The sequence below is a fragment of the Leopardus geoffroyi genome, chromosome C1 (assembly GCF_018350155.1).
Source record: "Leopardus geoffroyi isolate Oge1 chromosome C1, O.geoffroyi_Oge1_pat1.0, whole genome shotgun sequence".
Taxonomy (NCBI): Eukaryota; Metazoa; Chordata; class Mammalia; order Carnivora; family Felidae; genus Leopardus; species Leopardus geoffroyi.
The window spans coordinates 72653754-72675357 of NC_059328.1; the positions used below are offsets into that span (position 1 = coordinate 72653754).

A 21604-nucleotide genomic window follows, 5' to 3' on the forward strand; every position below is an offset into this window, starting at 1 on the left:
AAGGACTTTTCTCCTATGGCATAAGACCACTTCTGTATTGTCACCTTCCCTTTCTATCTGGGGCCTCCTTCTATAGACTTTAGGTTTCATAAAGGTAGAAGCATTCCCCCTCCAGAGCCCACAGAAGTGCCAAAGAAACTGGAGAGTAGATGACTTGCCTTTGGCACTCCCCTTCTTAAAACCCATCAGGTAGTTCTCTATTACATGATAAATTAATAGACGCGAGTGATACATGATGTAAGTTCCTTTATAAGTTTGCCCCTGAATAGCCCTCAAGCCTTATCTCCTGACACCTCCTGTCTCACACTTCATAACCCAGGAATAAGGAACTGCTCTTTGCCTGCAAGCCTCTGTTTCTGCCATCTCCTCTGTGTAGCTAGCATACATGTCCACTAACTACCATATCCTCAGCATAACAGCTGCTCATCCTCAAGATGCAGGTCAGATGTTGCCTCCTTCCCCATTCCCTAAACACTTTCCCACTGCCCTCAACTACATCCTACAATAACCTTTTCATATCTTCATTATTGCCCTTGTCATAGCATAATACACTTTTGTAATTTACTTTAGTGTGTTTTCTTTCTTTAGACCATAAGCTACTGGAAGACAGGGACTATACCTTATTTACATAATACTGGTTTTCTGAATGAACTCCAGGGCAAAAGGATGTGATTAAAACAAATGTAGCATTTGAGAGAGTTACTGACAGATTTTATCTCTGGAAGGAAGCTGTTCTTTTGTTTGAAGCAACCTTCCTGGATCTTTTGCTTCTGTCTAGTCTCGGGAAGTTAAGGCGAAGGTGGGATGACCATGTATACAATCGTGTGAAAGGCAACACCACTGAGAGATCAGTAAACAGGTTAACTAGTTCTACTCAGCCTACCTAAAATGGGATGAAATCCTGATAAGAGGCCTCAGGGAAAATAAGACAGGAAGAGACACTGATTTGGGAAGCAGAGAAGCAGAGAAGAGAAGAAAGATGACCACTAGGACTGGGTGAAAGGGCACAATCAATGAAACGTAAGAGCAGCAACCTTCAGTCACTCACTAATAATACGTGCTGGACACTAGGCTGAGATACTACATAAGGACTCCTAAGTCACTCATGTATTTCCCTTTAGCCACTGCTACTTCAGTGTTGTTTGAAGGCAGTAGTAAATTTCATTTTTCTGTAATGTAAGAGCATTGGTTTACAGATTGGGTAGTTGCAAGTTTCTAATGAAACTTGTCAATCACTACAGGAGTCATAGTGACAATGCCTTGAGGGATACAAACAAAGGCCTATATTCATGTTTTGGCCAAAATAACCAGAGAAAAGCATGCAAAATTGAGAAACAGTGATGATATGACCATAAAAAAAGATGAAAATCAATAGCTATGATTATGGCAGCACTTCTTGGGGCAAGACAATAAATAAGAATAAGAAGAGAATAAGAATTTTAATTTTTTTAAAAAACAAATAAATTGAAGGAGGATCTCAGATAACTGGAGAGCTTGAGGGGACTCACATTACAGGATTAAACACCACACAAACCTCTCTATTCTACCCGCTTCCCCTTCTTCTTGGAACATACCTCCCTCACGCACACAACACACTTGTGCCAACCTTTGTCCCAACCTCCTCACAATACTGACCCACTAACCTCCTTTAATCAGTACCCGGTTTCTACTGTGGCCCCGTCAACCCTAGTAATAGTCCTTCTCAACTAGTTCTCAGAGAAAAAGAATATGATAAACTAATTTTCAGAATGGCGTTATATGACAGATAACAGCTTTTTCTGAGAACACAGATTTTTTTTTTTTTAATTTCTGGAAACCAAAATACTTTTAGCCAAATGAACTCATCCTTAATGTTAAAACGTCAATCACAAGAGCCAGACTGAGGAAAATATCTTTGGACACAGGGAAGTTTCCAAGTCCCGCAAATTACACCACTCTGGTAACCACTCGCTTGCCTGTGGGGGAGTTCAGTACTGCACTGCCTTGGTCCCAGTGTCCCCTACCATTAGTGGGAACAGAGGATTGCAGAGAAAGGAGATGGCAAGAGTGGAGACAGCACAGACCCTATGCACAGCCTTTGTATTAGACGTCCAGTACAATACTTGGACTGGGAACCAACCCAAAGCACAATGTAGCTTTGCTGATTTTTACAAGGATAGTGGGCAAGGGAGAAAATAATCTATAGAGTCAACTGTGGAGCAGCAGAACTCTCCTTATTTCTCTCTCCAGGCACAGATTTTTTATGCCAATCCTGATTTTTTATTGTCATTCTCATGGACATTCAGCATTATTGTAGCTCCTTAGTACTGTCCTTGCTTTAAATAGATTATGAAAAGCTGTCAAGTTTTTGAGTGACTAATAAATCACAATGCATTCCACTTGATGCTTCACTTCTTTTTTCCTTTCCAACTTTATAAAGATATTTACTGCGTTCCACATATGTAATGGAAAACTTTTTAAGTAATTGAAATAATTCCATCAAAACACAATTAAGAATTTGCACTGATTTACAATTATCACTAAAAAACCATAGTAATTAGTATTTTTGATATTCAGAAAAATACTGCCAAACACTGTTCATAAAAATCTGTATTAAAATGTGTGCTCATATTTCACCATTGCTGTGAGCTATATGCCTTTATGCTAAGATGTGCTTAACTGCTCCCATCTGGTTCATCCTCTTGATCCTACAAAAAGTGTTCCAATTGAAATCACTGTCAATGTTCTTACAATTTTAAATAGCAGACTTCCAACATTAATATAGCAACTGATTGCTATATTAAAAAACAATTTTAAATCCATCTGGAGTCCAAGCTCAGAATTATGACTCTTGTCTTCCATCCAACACAGCATACACTCTGGATCCAACTTATCTGCCTTTTGGCACAAATTTAGACACTGAGTGGGAAGTAAAAACATACTTTAGTTCCTAGGAAAATAAAAATTACATGAAGGTGGCTAAGTTGAGGCAATGTAACCAGTCAATTTGGGGAAACACATTGCTTGTTAAGATGTTGATACCGGTTAAAAAAAAAATTGGGAGGAGAGAGATAAAAAAAGAAAAAGAAAGAAGCAAACTAAAAAATCTACTGAAAGGTGGAAAAAGACAGCAATGCTGCTAATTTATTCACGTTGTTATTTCTCTCAATATTACTTATGTTCAGAATGTTTTTAATAGCAACCTTCTGTTTATTAATCTCAACAGTTTTCATGAGCTGTTGAGTGTTCTCAACACAACTTTCTTGCAGCCATTTTCAAAATTACTTGAGTACGACTTATATTAGAAGAATTTTAATATTTCCAGATACTTTCAGAGAAAAGGAATAATGAAGTCATTATTATCTGTCATCCAAAACTATATCTGTTCCCTTGGCTTTCATGAAAAGCAAAATTTTACTTCCTCTTGTACACATGCCAGGGACAGTCAGCAGTACTGAAATACACATCCTACAAATACTGATTTAACAAACTAATTAATTAATGGAGAAGCAGTATTTGAAGCTATTAAGAGCAGTCATGTGTCAAACAGGCCTGGATTTGAGTCGTAACTCAGCCAATTAATAGTAGTGTGGTCTTGGGTAAGTGATTTAACCCTTTTATACTTCAATTAACTTATTTATAACATAGTGAACATACTGTCTGGCTTAATGAGTTGTTTTTGTTTTTTGGTTTGTTTACTTTGGAGAGAGAGCTCAGGAGAGGGGCAGAGGGAGAAAGAGAGAGAATCTTAAGCAGGCTTCATGCTCAGTGCAGAGACTGACGTGGGGCTCCATCTCATGACCGTGAGATCATAACCTGAGCCAAAATCACAAGTCAGATGCTTAACCAACTGGCCACACAGGCACCCCTCAATGAGTTGTTTTTAAAATGAAGAGAAATAGGGCTCAGCAGAGTGACTGGGATATGGCACATAATATATCAGTAGTAATAGTTATAATGATACTTTATAAAATAGTTTAAAGATAAAAGGATGTAATAAACTTTATATTAAACAAAACCCAAATACTTTGCTCATCTCTCATGATATGCAAAGAATAGTTAAAAGCACAGTTGATCCTGGAGCAGTAAGTTTTATCTCTCATCCTGCCATAATTCTGAGTGACCATGAACAATTCCCTTAACCTCTCTGGGCTTACCTTAGATTTCTCACTTACAAAGTGAATAATTTAAGTTCTTACCTGGACCTTAAGAATTCACGTAGCACTAACATCATGGGTGGAATTGCAAGGATGAAAGAAACAGGAGTCCCAGGTTAGAGCTAACACGAGCTACTTTTCTAGGTTGTCCTAGCATGGATCCAGTTTGCAAGAAAGTAACCTAGAGTGACCTAGGTGGTTCAAAACATGAACCAAAACTAGTAAATTCCATAAAAGCAGCTCATAATTAACTGAGCATTTTATCCACTAATTGGTCTTGCCCTTCTCCCTTCTATACAGGCCACAGGAAGTCTATCAAGCTCATTTTGAATATACTTCTACTGTATATTCATATTAAAACAAGACATGCACATAGTGTGATAGAAACTTGTCCCAAGCCTGATATGTGAAGAATCAATTTAGGTTTAGATTGAATCCTTATGTCCTTTCCCTAGCAATACTTGTTTGTTTTTTTTTTAATTTGTATATAGTTTCTATTAATAGCCACACTCAAAAATTCTCAGAAAAACTACAAAATCATCTCAAATGTTTTAACACTTTTCTAAACTACTGTCAAATCATAGTGAACCATGAATATTTCATTTTTCAGAAATAAATTTATTTTTTTTAATGTTTGTTTATTTTTGAGAGAGAGAGACAGAGATATAGAGCATGGGCAGGGGAGGGGCAGAGAGAGATGGAGACACAGAATCGGAAGCTGGCTCCAGCCTCCCACCTGCCAGCACAAAGCCTGACGTGGGGTTCGAACTCACGAACCCATGAGATCATGACATGAGCCATACTCAGATGCTTCACTAACTGAGCCACCCAGCACCACTGTTTCTAATATTTTCAACAAAACTTTCTCTAGAGAAAATTCAGCTACTGCAGCTATCTGACCACTGGCTTCTATATGATCAGCTTTAACCAAAAAAAGGCAGATTTTAAAAGTTTAAAAAATCATATAAGAGGAAAGGAAGTCTCTGAAAGATAATCTGTAGCCCAGTTTGTTTAAAATAATGCTGTATTTCACTTTACTAGACCTATACAGATCAAAAAGAATATATTAATCTTAAGATTTTAAAATGCTGGTAAGCCAAGACATATATAATATATGCACAGGTCTTTGAAAGCCAGTATCTTCTGCTTTAAGTAAGCACAATTCCAAAATTAAAATGATAATGTGGTATAATGGTTACAATCAACTTTTTAAAATTTGTCTCTATAGATACTTCTATGCATAGTCCTCTACACAATAACCACTCCAATATTACTTAGAGTTCCCTTTCCTGGACTGCTAATTAATTTCTCAAACCACAGGCATCATTTAACTTCAGAAAGTAATGATTCGGTTTTTCATCATATGCAGTATCATTCTTTAGGGTGAAATATAATATATTTAATATCAGATAAAATAATTAAAATAATTTCCATATTATGAGATCTTTGATGCTATTCATCAGTACAGTTTCTTCAGAGGTATATTTAGTGGTTAGAGGTACACTGAGTGGCATTAATTGAACAGGTTTGTGACTATATACCAAGACCAATTCTGTTAGAAATGATCACTCTCCAGTCTCTGTCTCCATGGGAGCAACTACAATCAAAGAAGTGATCAGATTCTAAGTACTGTTTCAGATGAAAATTAGTTTGAAGGCCATAAAAATAATGGTAGTGTAGGCATGGGAGGGAAAATACTCCATGAGATCAAAATCTTTTTCATCATTTTAAAATTCAGCTCTTTAGCAGGAGTTATAAGGGAAAGCAAACAAGGTTGTATTTACGAAACCAGATAAACAGCTGATGGTTAATATTTGTTAGGGCTTGCAATTTGTCTGACACTCTATTGCATGGATTATCTCACTTCTTGTTCCCAATGACTACCTATAAAGTGGGTAGTATTATCCTTACATTTTACAAATGAGGGAACTGAAACATAGAGAGGTTAAATACCCTACCCAAAGTCATTGGGACCTAGAAAATGGCAGATGGGATTTGAATCAAGTAACCAGAGCCCAAATACCACTTCCAACCAAAATGTCCCAAGAGAAAGGGTATAAGACATACAGAGACATCGACACAGCTCATTATTATATGTATTTAGATATCCATATCAAGTCAAATACTGCTCTTCAATATTTTGGGGCCTTTAATACTTAGATATTTTGTATCTTCCTTTTCCCTGTAGAAAGTCAACAACTCAGTGTTTGGGTGAAAAAGAAAAATAAGCTAAACGTATAGAGGAGCAGCCATATTAGATTCCTTTTCAACTCAGAAAAATATGTGTTGCCAAATACATATCGCTATTGTTTTTTACCTGCTATTCCCAATCCTCACTTCTGCCCTACTCTTCAGGCCTCATATGTATGTATGTGTGTGTGTGTGTGTATGTGTATATATATGTATATATATATATATATATATATATATATATATATATATATATCATGGCAGTGATTAATATTTCTTAATACAATGAGAACCCTTTAAAAAAAGTCAAAAGTATTACCTATAACCAAGTATACCTCACTTTGAACAAATAAAAGTTAAAAAATGATTTCAAACTTTCGGAAGTAGGTTATTGCCCTTTTATAAAAAAGAAGAAGAAAAGACAAGCTTCAACATTCTGTCGGTGACTTTGACTTATCCCTGCATGTGAATTTTGTTCCCTTCATTAACTGAAGGGTTTTAGTTTTCATAGGGCATTGCCTTTTGTGGGCAACACTCTCCTGGATTAGGAGAGCATCCTAATTCTTTTTGCTGAGAAAAAGAATTTAAAACATTGACTTTGGGCTCCACTTCAAAATGAGATTTTAAGACTTGAAGAGCTCCCAGACCCAGATGACAAGGATTATGTCAAAGTAAAACTACATCTTACCTTATCACCTTGCATACCAGGGGGGCCCATTAATCCAGAAAGGCCTTGACTGCCCTAAGAACAAAACACAAAGAGAGGTTTAATGTTATGAATGGGAATTAAAAATCAGAATTCCCTTGCTGCAGGATTTCATCTCCATCATCAAAATCTTACTGCATTCATTCCTGATCTTTGCAAGTAGGCTTAAGTTACACCTTTTCTCAGGGCCTTTTTGAGACTTTTTCTGAGGCTCCCCACATCTCTCTCTTCCCATGCTGAATACCTGCACCTTACTTTCTATTCCATGCCTCTGCCCCCTTTTTTTCTGATATTCTTTTCTCTAGGAATGCCCTCACTCCCTAAATTCCTGTCATTCCAAGATTTACCGTGTTTTAAAAATCTAAAGTTTACTAAAAAAATCTGTAAGTGGGGCACCTGAGTGGCTCAGTTGGTTAAGCTACAGACACCTGCTCAGGTCATGATCTCAGAGTTTGTGAGTTCGAACCCCGCATCAGGCTCTCTGCTGTTGGTGCAGCACCTACTTTAGATCCTCTGTTCACCTCTCTCTCTGCCCTTCTTCCCCTTTGCTCCCTCTCTCTCAAAAATGAATAAACATGAAAAAATAGTTCTATGAGCATGCTGTGTGGCAGCTGTGGAGGGCTCAGGCTGGCATCTGGTGGGATTCCCAAGAGGAGCCTCCAGGCAGGGCTGTGGCGAGCAGGGCTGGGCTCACATGGCATAGCAGAGAAAGGGACACTTTTGCTTCCGGGGCTGTGCTGGTGTTGCCTGCTGTACCGCTGGGAAGAAACTGCTGAGAAAATTTATTGGGAGGATGTATGTTTGGCTCCCGGAGATGGGACTTCACCTATTAGGGCCGTCCATTCTCCTGATCCCCCAACTTTGATGAGGGCCTGCAAGCCCATCTTGGGGTGGGAGGGAGAAAGTATACTGATGTGAGGGGGAAGGAGTGTCTGGTGGGCAGAAGTGACAGTGAGAGACAAAGAGGAAGCTGTGTGAATGGGGTTGGAAAAAACATGTCAGAAAGGAATGAGGAAGGGGCACCGGGGTGGCTCAGTTGGCTAAGTGACCACCTCTCGATTTCCGCTCAGGTCATGATCTCACAGTAGTGGGACTGAGCCTCTCTCCCCTCCAGTTGAGCCCTGTGCTGGCGGGTGCAGGTATGAGTGTGGAGACTGCTGGGGATTCTCTGTCTCTCCCTCTCTACCCTTCCCGTGCTCATGCATGCGTGTGTGCTCTCTCTTTCAAAATAAATAAACTTAAAAAAAAAAAAAAGAAAAGAAAAAGAAAAAGGAATGGTAACAATCTTGAGACACTTTGCTCCAAATGCAGTTTTACTTTCCTTCCTCTCTTTCTGCTGCAGCAAATATATTATGCATGAAAAAACAATGTTGTGAAAGAAAAAAGAGTACTTAAGTAATAATCCTAAGTAAACTAAGTGACTGTGTTCTGTTTAATATTTAGTGCACTATGTACTTTAATGTGTCATCAAGTTAAACAATCAGAAGAGGAAAGAATGTTTCTAATGATTACCAGTTGAATACCTTTCCATTTGTACTAATTTCATTTTAATACCTCTTCTTGACATTTTATTAAGATGGCTTCCATTTGTGATGGGGTGAAAGTTTATACAGGTAACATATATATATATATATATATATATATATATATATATATATACAGGTAACATATACACACACACACACACACACACACACATATATATATATATATATATATATATATATATATTGCAATTAATAGAAGGAAAAGAAAGCTGCACTAGGAAACAGGTTATTGGAGGCTTGTCTCCTTCTACTAGCTCTAATCGTGGGTGGATCACTTTACTTCTTTTAAAAGTTCCTCCATCTGGGGCACCTGGGTGGCTCAGTCAGTTGAGCGTCCAACTTCAGTTCAGGTCATGATCTCACAGCTTGTGAGTTCGAGCCCCTCATGGGGCTCTGTGCAGACAGCTTGGAGCCTGGAGCATGCTTCGGATTCTATGTCTCCCTCTCTCTCTGCCCCTAACCCACTCGCATTCTGTCTCTGTATCTCTCAGAAATAAATAAACATTAAAAAACATTAACAAAAAAATTAAAGTTCCTCCATCTGAAAAATGAGAATCTCTCACTTGCCTTATGGAAAAGGAAAATTACCACTCCTTAAAAGTTAAGGTCCCAAAAGGGCTTAAACACTTCAATTAAATGCTCTATGAGAGATGTTCTTTAGTGAATGTTCTATGCTGAAAGACCAGCCCCTGCATTTCTTTTGTCGTTATGTCGCTGACCATATATTTATTATAAAAATGGCTAAGTGATTAAAACCAAAACACTATTGTTATCCACCCCCTCAACTCTCACCATTTAATGTTTATATATGTATTCATAATATATGTATATAACTAATATCCTGCCTCCTCAGTATATGTGAACCCAATTTAATATAAATATAATGTTTAATAAATGTTTTTAACTTTTGCCATTTTAGAAATACATCTTTCAATTTTAAAAGGTATATTTCACTTAAAGCTCAATGGCAACATATCATTAAATCCTGTATCTTACTACATTTCTCCCATCTAGCAATAACCACAATTAGTAAATGAGTAATTCAAAAAGTGAAAAAAGACTGACATACTTCTAAGCCTCAATTCTAATGCTGAACCATCCTATATTTCATACAGAAACTGTATACATACTGAACCACCCTATATTTTGGACAGGGAAGCCATGAGTAAAGATAAAACCAAGCATTTGATATAAATGGGAATGCTTAATTTGGGGAGGGTTATTTAAAGCAGACATCACAATGGAATGGAACTCTAATTTCTAAATTTTAAGTAAGAAATCAAATGTCCTATATTTAGATATTTTAAAAGATGGCATTTTGTTTCTCAGACTGTAGGATATTCTTCCTTGCAATAAGTAAGGGACCAATGAAAATATGTTTCTAATAATAAATTTCAATTCTTTTTCTAAAATATTTATATTCAGAGAACTCAGTTCCATCACAGGAATAAAATTCTCAAAATTCTAGATTAAATTTTTTTTGAGGATTTACTTGTCAGTATAACATCTGCAAAGTTCATTAAAATGTTATGGGTTTGTTTTTTTTTTTTTAAGTTTACAAAGTTTTCTGTAAGCCAGTTAAAAGATCAGATTTCAACACAGGAACCATCAAAATTATTCAGGGATTTTAAAAGTTTGTGAATGTATACCACACAAACAAAAACATCCCATAATTGTATCACATTCATCAAGTGCTTGTCTAAACAAAGCTTCCCAGATGTATTCCTAAGGCTCCATTTGTATTCATCCTTACTGGAAAACAGTACCTTTCTCCTAATGAAGATTTTGTTGCTATCTTTACTGTAAAATACTAGTTTATTTTTACTTCAATGTATATGTGTTTGACAGCATTATGAGAAAATGAAATGCATATTAGATTAAAAGTCAGACAAATATATCATTAACTCCGCCACTTACTATTCATGACACATTTAAATTCAATGAATTCTGTTTTCCTTTTTTTTTTTTTTAAGTTTACTTACTTATCGGAAAAGAGAGAGAGAGAGAGAGAGAGAGAGAGAATGAGCAGGGGAAGGGCAGAGCGAAAGGGAGAGAGACAGAATCCCAAGCAGGCTCTGCACTGTGCTGGTTACTGCGGAGGCTGATGTGAGGCTTGAACTCAGGAACCATGAGAACATGACCTGAGCCAAAACCAAGAGTCAGACACTTAACTGACAGCCACTCAGGCTTTCCATGAATTCTGTATTCTGGAAAACAAGATAATGATGACTGCCTCTCTTGCAGTTACTGTGGTACTTAAAAATGGTAAAGTACATGGAACTATTCTCAAAAAGGTGCAAAATAGCATTGTAATTTATGTATTATTGTGTGTATGCCTTTTAACAGCAAGTTTTTGAGATTAGGGCCATATCTTGCTCTAATTTTTCACCCCACCCTACCCTAATTGGAAGGTAGCAAAATGGTAACCACAGTAGACACTCAATAAAATTAATGTTAGGATTTCAACTGATAAATTAATCTGATATAATCTATTTTTTAAATATTTCTTCCTTCATTAAAATCTGCTAGTTTTCTCTCTTCTCTGTCTAATATCAAGTAAAATCTACATTTTTGGGAATGCCTGCATGGCTCGGTCTGTTAAGGGGATTCTCTCTCCTTCTCTCTCTGTCCTCCCCACCCCTCAAAATAAATAAATAAACATTAAAAAGTGTTTAAGAAAGATAAAAATGATTTTTTTAATGCCTGAAATATATCTGCATGATTTTAGTCCACGGGCAACTAATTACCTTTTTTCCAGGAACAGCTTGACCAGGGGAAAGTCCTGGATCTCCTTTGGGGCCCTAGATAAAACAATTATAAAACACTTGGTGAAGCATAAATTATGTATAGCATATCACACTTCTTCAGCTGTATGTTTCATCAGATGTTATATATATGATATTAAATAAAATTATTTTAAGTTGAGGTGGGCATGGATTATTTACTTTTTTAATGTATATTTTTATGAGCCTCATTTTTAAGTGCTGATATTGTCAGACATAGATGATTTTTAAAAGCTAATAAAGTTATACTAGCATTGAAAGATCTTTCTTTAAGGGACCCACAGACAAGCTTTATTAACTTATCCACTTTTGTGACACATTCAGTTATAATTCCTATGTTAGTTACTTTTAGTAAAAGAAATCTGCTTATAATTCTTATAATTTTAAGGTATCATACCAAGTGTAAACACTTTCCAAAATTTTTCAGTGTACATACATTACTTATGTAACAAAGAAAAAAACCCAAAAATATAGCTCTAATTCCCCACATAGATATAAAAATAAATTCTTTTCATACTCCAGGAATCATGTTTTACATTTCAAGAGAAATATGACATTAGGTCTCAGCCAAATTTTTTTTGCACAATATTAAAGTAACCTTTCTTATTATGCATACTGGCAAAGTATCTCTTTTTTTACCCATTTCATGAAATGAAGAGCCACAATTGAGACTTTATAATTCCAATTCTGATTTCATGACCATTCTCAACTAGTAATTATTTCCATTCCTAAAGAGTTCTAAATGCTATTTTCACTCTATGAGAAATAGTCATGTTTTCTCTCACATAATCACATTTCTTTCACATACCTTTCAAATACTACTCAAACTGATGGAAGAAGGAAGACCAAAAGAAAAGTCCTTCATGTTCCCCAGTAAGTCTTTTCATTGTACAAATTAGAAAGAAATCTTCACTGGCAAAAGGTCTATGTTCTAGAGTCAAAGAAAATTTTTAAGGAAAGGTGGTTTTCCAGGTTCACCTCTTCCCTTTCATAGCTATCACCACTTCTATCACTAAGGCTACATTTTATGTATGCATGTATGTATGTATGTAGTATTTATTTATTTATTTTTAAGTTTATGTATTTATTTTGAAGGAGGGAGAGCTTAGGAGAAGGGGAGGGACAGAGAGAGAGACAGCCAAGTAGGCTCTGTGTTGTCAGAATGGAGCCCAATGTGGGGCTTGATCTCACGAATGAAAGATCATGACCTGAACTGAAATCAAGAGTCAGACCCTTAACCAACTGAGCCACCTAAGTGCTCCAAGGCAACAATGTTAGACCAATGATTATAAAATTATGGGATGCAAGAAACAGCTTTAGTAATATGATATCTCAAAATTTAAGAACTCAATCCATTGACAACAACAACAACAACAAAGGTGACATACTTAGAATTTATAAGAGATATTAGAGCTTATCTACTAAAACACATTTTACAGATAAAGAAACAATGAGGGTCCAGAAAGGTTAAATGAATTGATTAAAATTGCTTAGAAAAGTACTGGCAAACCAGGTCAATATTTTTTTCTCATATCACATTATCTAGTAAATAAAAATCTTGTTTTAATAAATTGTCGTTTTTTATTAAAAAACCTAGCCAACGGATTTGAGGCAATATTTACAAAGAATTTTAAAAGAAGTTAAGAAATGATGGCCCTTGAGAATTTTAAATATAATAAAGTTCTTTGTGGCTAATGTTTTTACTTATAAATATCACATTAAAAATTCTTATTTTTAGGTTCTATCTGAATTTAATATTATCTATCTGCTTTCTTAATACTGTCAACTAATTTAACATTTCATCCTCATTAAAAAAGAAATATCTAAGAAATGGGATAAAAGTAAACAACTGATCAATAAAAATCATATTTAAAGATAGGGCTTTCTCTTATTCATAAGCTTTATTATCTGGGCAACATATCTTTAAAGAAATATACGCCAAATCTCTTTTATTCTCCCACAAATGTGATTGAGTTAATTGATCAACTTATTCTACAACCATAATTCCAAGTCAACATGAAGGAAATGCTCTTAACCTGGCCAGTTGTGGGTTGATCCTCCCTAGTATAAAATGAATAAGTAGAGATTATTGAACATGCCAACTTTACCTAAAATGTCAAAGAAGTAGGGTATATTTCTCTGTATTGAAGAATACTCCAAAATCTCTTACTTTCTCCCTCATTTTGTATTAATTTCATGACTCCCAACATGCTTTTAGTCATACTTGATGGCTTTTCAAATCCTCTTTGTTATTAAAAATGTGTATAAATTAATCATAATTGACTTCGGCTTTCAATATTGACTTGTACTTACTCTTACATGACTTTTGTTAAAGGAGCTCTGTGTCCTTTTGAGTGTAAGAGGAAAAGGAAGTTGCCTATCCTTTATTACTTTATTACTCAAAGAATTCTCAAAGTCCCACCTATTCCACTGTTCTGCTGTGTAGTCTAAAATCCTCATTAGCAGAGCAGCTCTTTTAGACTATTATTGGATCTCCGGAGGGACCTCTTTCTAGGGAGGGACACCCCCCAATTACTAGACCCATTAACATGTTAGATTAGATTTATGGTATTAGTCCATTCAATATAATGGAAAGAGCACTGTGCTTTGGAGTGAAAAGACTGAACAAATCATTTAATCTCTCTGAACTTGAGATTCCTCCACTGTAAAATGGGAGTAGCAATAATAATAAAACCTACCTAGATTAGCTTATAAAATATAGGGTCATATAGGGTCAAATTCTCTATAGAGTATAAAAATGTAAGTATTAAAAATAACAAGATTAAAGACAATAATTGAAATCAATTTTACAATTATTGCTAACTCAAAAAGCAGAGAACACAATTCTTGAATGAATCATTGATGGAGCAGCAGAATTTAAATGAAAAGAATTTGGAATTAAAAATTCAAAGCTGGATGAGCTAAATTGAGAGAGTCCCATAAAAGAAATACTAAGTAAAATCATCTTGAGGTAACATCACTTGAATATTCTTCACTGTAACATTAGTAATAACTATACAAGATCCATAATCTGAATTTTAAGCATTGCATTCTCTAACCAACACTTCCTATCTTTTTAGCTCACTCTCTAAGTCTCTACAACTTTAACAACTATTTGACCTACTGGAACTGCTAATATGTGATCCCACATTTTCATTGTGGTGAAAATTTATCCCCCATGTGGCCTCACTTTCAATCCTTAAGCAGCCTAAAAACCAAGGTCTGACATACATAAATGACAACAAGCTTACCTGGAAATTCTTTTTTGTAACGTTTATTTTAAATATTTTAATTAATGTTTATTTTTGAGAGGGAGGGGAAGGGCAGAGAGAGAGGGAGATAGAGGATCAGAAGCAGACTCTGTGCGTGAGCTTGAATTCACAAACTGAACTCGCCAACCCTGAGACCATGAGCAGAGCTGAAGTCAAATGCCTAACTGACTGAGCCACCCAGGTGCTTGCAATTCTTAAATCTAAACTCACCATCTACTCTGTCCCATGCCCTAGCAGTTGAATGTGATTAAAAGGAAACAATCATGCTGACAAATTTTATTTTAAATTCATGACTTTTTACATTAATTTGTTTTGGTTTTTGGTGTGTCTAATAAATTACCTTAGTCAATTCACTTTTCCCATTTTCATAGATAATTTTGTTTCATAACCTCTCTCTTCACTCTGAGTGGGTGATCTTGCTTTCAACATTCACAACCTGTCACAAACAAACCCACTACCTCACCTAAATCTGTTCCAAAATACTCTGCCTTCATAACCAAACCCACCATTCTCTCTCATCAGTACATCATTGATACTTTCCTCCCTGCATTATTTTAATTTTTACTTTTTTCCGGGACAATTGACATCACCAAGTAAACACACTGTAATTTCTCCCATTTTAAAAACAACTTTCCTTGCACCCGCATCTCCCTTCTCTGCTCCATTACACTACTCACTGTTTGAGAAAAACTATTAGAAATTTGTCTCTGTTCATGAGGAGACTTCATTCTCTCCTGGACTTAATCCATTCAGGCCGCTGTCCCTACCCTACCACATTGGTCATTCTTTCCCAGTCTCCTTTGCTAGTCCCTCTTCTTCTTCCTAATATACTAAACTCTGGGGTACCCTAAGACTTGGTCCTTGGACACTTCTGTCTATATTTATCTATACATATAAGTATACATATATGTATAAAACTATTTGAATGCACAGAAGAGCAATAAAAAACCAGGCACACTGGAAGAGATTCAACTCTAAAAAGAAGAACCACAACTGGTACAGTACACATTTATACAGCTTTTCTTCTAAAGACCCTCCCCAGTCTTCATGGAATGGCTAGAAGTCAAGCATAAAACCATAGACATTTTAGCTAATGGTGTCAGAGGACAGAATGTGAGACTACCTGAATAACTGTAAATTGAGGGAGAAAAATCCTAGGAAGAAAGTAAGAAGACAGCTTCCCCCCAGATCTGGATAAAGACTCTCTTCAGTTCTTGGCTGATACCGAATATGGTTGCATGAGACAGATTCCAAAGAGTTCACCAAAAAGCAACAAGCAATATTTATAATGGAATATAAATTTCAGCTGCTGGCCACCACAGGAGAAATAGTTTGGGGTTTGAGCCACATCACTTTAAAGGGACATGGTAAATGCCTTGGTAATCACCTTTCCATTGAAATTCAGGAAGGGTACCTGGGTGGCTCAGTCAGTTAAGCATCCAACTTTAAGCTCAGATCATGATCTCACAGTTCATGGGTTTGAGCCCCGTGTCCGGCTCTGTGCTGACAGCTCGGAGCCTGGAGCCTGCTTCAGATTCTGTGTCTCCCTCTCTCTCTGCCCCTCCCCCACTCACACTCCATCTCTCTCTCTCTCAAAAATAAATAATAATTAAAAACATAAAAAAAAAAGAAATTCAGGAAGGGCTATACTTTAGAAGAAAATACTATATCCTTGAATTAAAAAGACTGACATTAACACTGTAAACAAAACTGAAACAAATCTGTCCCTTAAAAAATTTACCAAATCTGTATAAATTTATTAGCCAGTTATTTAACTCCCTACGGAACAAACGAACAAACAAACAAAAAAATCACAGTCATCAAAGGATTTCAAAGGAAGACAACAGAATCTAAAGTTCTTCAACAGGGGCGCCTGGGTGGCGCAGTCGGTTAAGCGTCCGACTTCAGCCAGGTCACGATCTCGCGGTCTGTGAGTTCGAGCCCCGCGTCGGGCTCTGGGCTGATGGCTCAGAGCCTGGAGCCTGTTTCCGATTCTGTGTCTCCCTCTCTCTCTGCCCCTCCCCTGCTCATGCTCTGTCTCTCTCTGTCCCAAAAAAAAAAAAAAAAAAAATAAAGTTCTTCAACATATCATCTGTAATATCCAGTATATAATCAAATTTTTCTAGACATACAAAGAAAAGTAAAATCTGACCTGAGTTAAAGAAAAAAAGTGGTCAATACAAACAGACCTCAGAAGCACCCAGATACTGGAATTTGTAGTTAAGGATTTTCAATTATTATAAATATGTTCAAGGACATAAAGTAAATGATCATCATAATTACCGAACACAGAAATATCAGCAGACAAGTGAAAACTATGCAAAAAGGAACAATAGAACCCTAGAACTGATTATACAGTATCTGAAATGAAAAACTGTCTGGATGAGATTAACAGTATATTAGAGAAGGCAGAAATCAAGTTTAGTGAATTTGAGGAGAGATCCATAGAAGTTAACTAATCTGAAGTAAAGAGTAAAAAATGACAAAAAGGAGCAAAGCTCTAGTGACCTGTGGGACAACATTAGGTAGTTTAACATACATGTAAATGGAGTTCCAGAAGGAGAGAAAGAATGGGACAGAAAGATTATTTGAAAACATAATGGCCAGGAGCACCTGGGTTGCTAGTCGGTTAAGCACCCGACTTCAGCTCAGGTCATGATCTCATGGTTCCCCAGCTTGAGCCCTGTGTCGGGTTCTGTGCTAATAGCTCAGAGCATGGAGCCTGCTTCGGATTCTGTGTCTCCCTCTCTCTCTGCCCCTCCCCTACTCACGCTCTGTCTCTCTCAAAAATAAACATTAAAAAATTGTTTTTAAGTAATAAAAAATAGAAAAAATTAAAAAAAAGAAAGAAATAATGGCCCCAAATAACCCAGATTCATTACAAAAAAATTTAAACCTTACCGATCCAAGACATTCAGTGAGCTCCAAACAAGAAATATCTAACAGAAAACCACCCCTATGAATATCATAGTCAAACTGCTAAAATCTAGACAGAGAAATATCTCAAAAGTAGCCATTGAAAAATAATACATTACACTGAGGGGAATTCCAACTAACTGCTCATCAGAAACAGTAGAGATCACAAGACAAGAACCACAAGCATCTTTAAAGTGCTGGAAGAAAAACACTGTCAACGCAGATTTTTATACTCCATAAAAATATCTTCCAAAGAGCATAGATAAAATAAATTTCAAGTAAATAAAAACCAAGAGAATCCATCACCAGCAGAACTGCATTCCAAGAAATAGTGAAGGAAATTTTTCTAGCTAAAGGAAAGTGACACCAAACTAGAAACTCAGATCTCCAGGAAGAAATGAAGACCCCTGGAAACGAAAACAAATAAGGAAATATAAATGACTCCCTTTTTTGTTTGCTTTCTTAATTTCTTTAAAGACTGATTACTTAGTATGAAAATTACTACATTGTACTTTGGGGTTTATAATGATATAGATGTAAAATAAATGACAACAAAACACAAAGGATAAGAAGAGTGGGTAAATTGAATCATGATGTCATATGGGTCTTATATTTTACATAAATGGCTACCATATTAATTCTAGTAAACTAGAATGAGTTAAGGATTCATATTATAATCTCTAGAGCAACCACTAAAATCAATCAATCAATCAGAGAAACTATACAGAATATTTAAGAATATGTGATTAACCCAAATGAAGGCAGTAAAGGAGGAATAAGGAACAAAGAACACATGGGATAAATGGAAAAGAAATGACAATGTGGGCTGTGACCCAATCATACCAGTAATTACAGAAATATAAACGGACTTAACATTCCAGTTAAATATCAGAAATTATCAGACTGGATAAACAAGTAAGATCTAATATGTATTGTCTATAAGAGATGAATTTTAAATATAGATAGGCAAAGGAAAAGAAATATATATACCAGGCAAACAATAAGCATAAAAAAGCTGGTGTGGCTCTGTTACTATCAGACAAACTAGACTTCAAGAAAAGGAGTGTTACTGGAGATAAGAAGAGATATTTGACAATGATAAAAAGTATCAGTTCATTAAAAAGATACAACAATCCTTAAACATGTAGGCAGAACACAGAGTTACAAAATAAATGAAACAAACACTGACTAAATACTTCCTAAACACTAAACAGAGAAATAGACAAATCCAAAATCATAGCTGGATATTTTAACACACCTCTCTCAGTAATGAATGGAACAACTATATTAAAACCCAGTAAGGATAGGGGCGCCTGGGTGGCTCAGTCAGTTAAGTATTCGACTTTAGCTCAGGTCATGATCTCACGGTTTATGAGTTCAAGCCCCGCATCAGGTCTGTGCTGACAGCTCAGAGCCTGGAGCCTGCTTCAGATTATGTCTCCCTCTCTCTCTACCCTTTCCCTGGTCATACTCTGTCTCTCTTTCTCTTTCAAAAAATAAACATTAAAAAAAAATAAAACCCAGTAAGGACAGAGAAAACTTGATCACCATCCTCAACCACCTTAACCTAATTGGCATTTATTGAACATTACAACCAAAAATACAAAATACACAATCTTTTAAACTGCAGCTCAGAATGGAGTGGCATGATATATTGAAAGCACTGAAAGAAAAAAATTTGCAGCTAAGAAAATTCTATACAGCAAGGCTGTCATTCAGACTAGAAGGAGGGATAAAGAGTTTCTTAGACAAAGAAAAACTAAAGGAGTTCATGACCACTAAATCAACCCTAAAAAATGTTAAAGGGGACTCTTTGGATGGAAAGGAAAGACCATAAATGAGAGTATGAAAATAAGCACATCTGTAAAAATCAGTAAAGGAATTCAAAAATTAAAGGATGTAAAAGGGGAGAGGAGTAAAGAATGGGTTCAAACTGAACCATCAACTTAATAGAGACTGTTATATGCATAAAATGTTATATACAAACCTAATGGTAACCCCAAATCAAAAACCAGTAGTAGATATGCAAAGAATAAATAGAAAGGAAGCAAGTACATCACTAAAGAAAATGAGCAAACCATGAAAGAGAGCCAGATAAAAGAATCAGAGCAAAAACTACAAAGCAACCCCAAAAAAGTAACAAAATGGCAATAAATATGAATCTAACAATAACTGCTTTATTTTATTTTAATTTTTTAATGTTTATGAGAGAGAGAGAGAGAAAGAGAGAGAGAAAGAGAGAGAGAGAGGAGAGAGAGACAGTACTAGTGGGGGAGGGACAAAGAGAGCAGGACACATAGAGTCTGAAGTAGGCTCTAGGCTCTGAGCTGTCAGCAGAGAGCCCCGGATGCAGGGCTCAAACTCACAAGCTGTGAGGTCATGACCTGAGCTGAAGTGGGTCGCTTAACCAACTGAACCGCCCAGGTGTCCTTATCAATAACTACTTTAAATGGGAATGGACTAAATGCCCCAATCAAAAGACACAGAGTGACAGAGTGGATAAAAAAAAAGACCCATCTATATACTACCTACAGGAGACTCCTTTCAGACCTAGACACCAGCAGATTGAAAGTGAGAGGATGGAGAAACATTTATCATGTAAATACATGTCATAAGAAATCTAAATTAGCAATACGTATGTAAGACAAAATAGATTTTAAAACAAAGACTGTAACAAGAGACAAAGAAGAACCTATATAAACATAAAGGGAACAATCCAACAGGAAGATATAACAACTGTAAATATGTATGCACCCAACATGGAAGCATCCAATACATAAAACAGTTAATAATAAACATAAAGGAACTAATTAATAGTAATACAATAACAGTAGGGGATTCTAATACCCCACCTATATCAACTGACAAGTCATCCAAAGAAAATCAATAAGGAAAGAGTGACTTTGAATAACACACTGGATCAGATGGATTTAACAGATATATTCAAAGCATTCCACCCTAAAATATCAGCATACACATTCTTTTCAAGTGCACATGGAACATTCTCCAGAATAGATCACATATTAGATCACAAAACAAGTCTCAACAAATTAAAACAAGAGAAAGACATACCTATACATCTTTTCTGACCACAATGTTATGAAACTATAAATCAACCATAAGAAAAAATATGGAAAAAGCAAAATATATGGAAACTAAATAACATGCTACTGAAAAATGAATAGGTCAACCAAGAAATCAAAGAAGAAATAAAAACTTACAAGGAAACAAATGGAATTGAAAACATACAGGTCCAAAAATATTGGGGATGTAGCAAAAGAAGTTTTAAGACAGAAGTTTATAGCAATACGGACCTACCTCAAGAAACAAGAAAAATCTCAAATAAACAACCTAAATTTACATCTCATAGAGCTAGAAAAAGAACAACAAACAAAATGCAAAATGAGCAGAAGGAAGGAAACAAAGATTAGAGCAGATATAAATGATATAGGAACTAAAAAAACCAATAGAACACACCAACGAAACCAGGAGCTGATTCTTTATAAGATCAATAAAGTTGATAAACCTCTTGCCAGACTCAAAAAAAAAAAAAAAAAAAAGGAGAGAGAGAGAGAGAGAGAGAGGACACGAATGAAAGAGCAGAGATAACAGCGACACCACAGAAATTCAAAGAATTGTAAGAGAATGTTACAATGTTATGAAAAATTATAGGCCAACAAATTGGACAGTCTAAAAGAAATGGATAAATTACCAGAAATATATAACTTACCAAAAGTTCCCCAAAGTGGGAAGAAATAGAAAATTTGAACAGACTGATTACCAACAATGAAATTGAATAAGTAATCAAAAAACTCCCAACCAATTACAGTCTAGGACCAGGTGGCTACACAGGCATATTCTACCAAACATTTAAAGGGTTAATACTTATTCTTCTCAAACTATTTCAAAAAAAGGGGGGGGGGTAAGGAAAACTTCCAAATTCAGTCTATGAAGCCAGCATGACTTTGATACCAAAACCAGATAAAGGCATCACAAAACAAACAAGGAAAAAAAAAAAAAAAAAAAACAGAGAGAGAGAGAGAGGTGGGACGGA

At 35.8% G+C, this 21604-nt stretch overlaps 1 protein-coding gene across 5 annotated transcripts in view; it reads right to left on the minus strand.

The window, feature by feature from the left end:
- The window catches only part of COL24A1 (collagen type XXIV alpha 1 chain), a 397210-nt gene that overhangs the window by 326016 nt on the left and 49590 nt on the right, over positions 1–21604 (minus strand). For all 5 annotated transcript variants that reach the window (XM_045478122.1, XM_045478119.1, XM_045478121.1 and 2 more), the window contains 2 exons: positions 11327–11380; positions 7015–7068 (listed from right to left, as the gene is read on the minus strand). In XM_045478122.1, coding sequence (XP_045334078.1) covers positions 7015–7068; positions 11327–11380 — 108 coding nt within the window. The remainder of the gene's footprint in view (positions 1–7014; positions 7069–11326; positions 11381–21604) is intronic.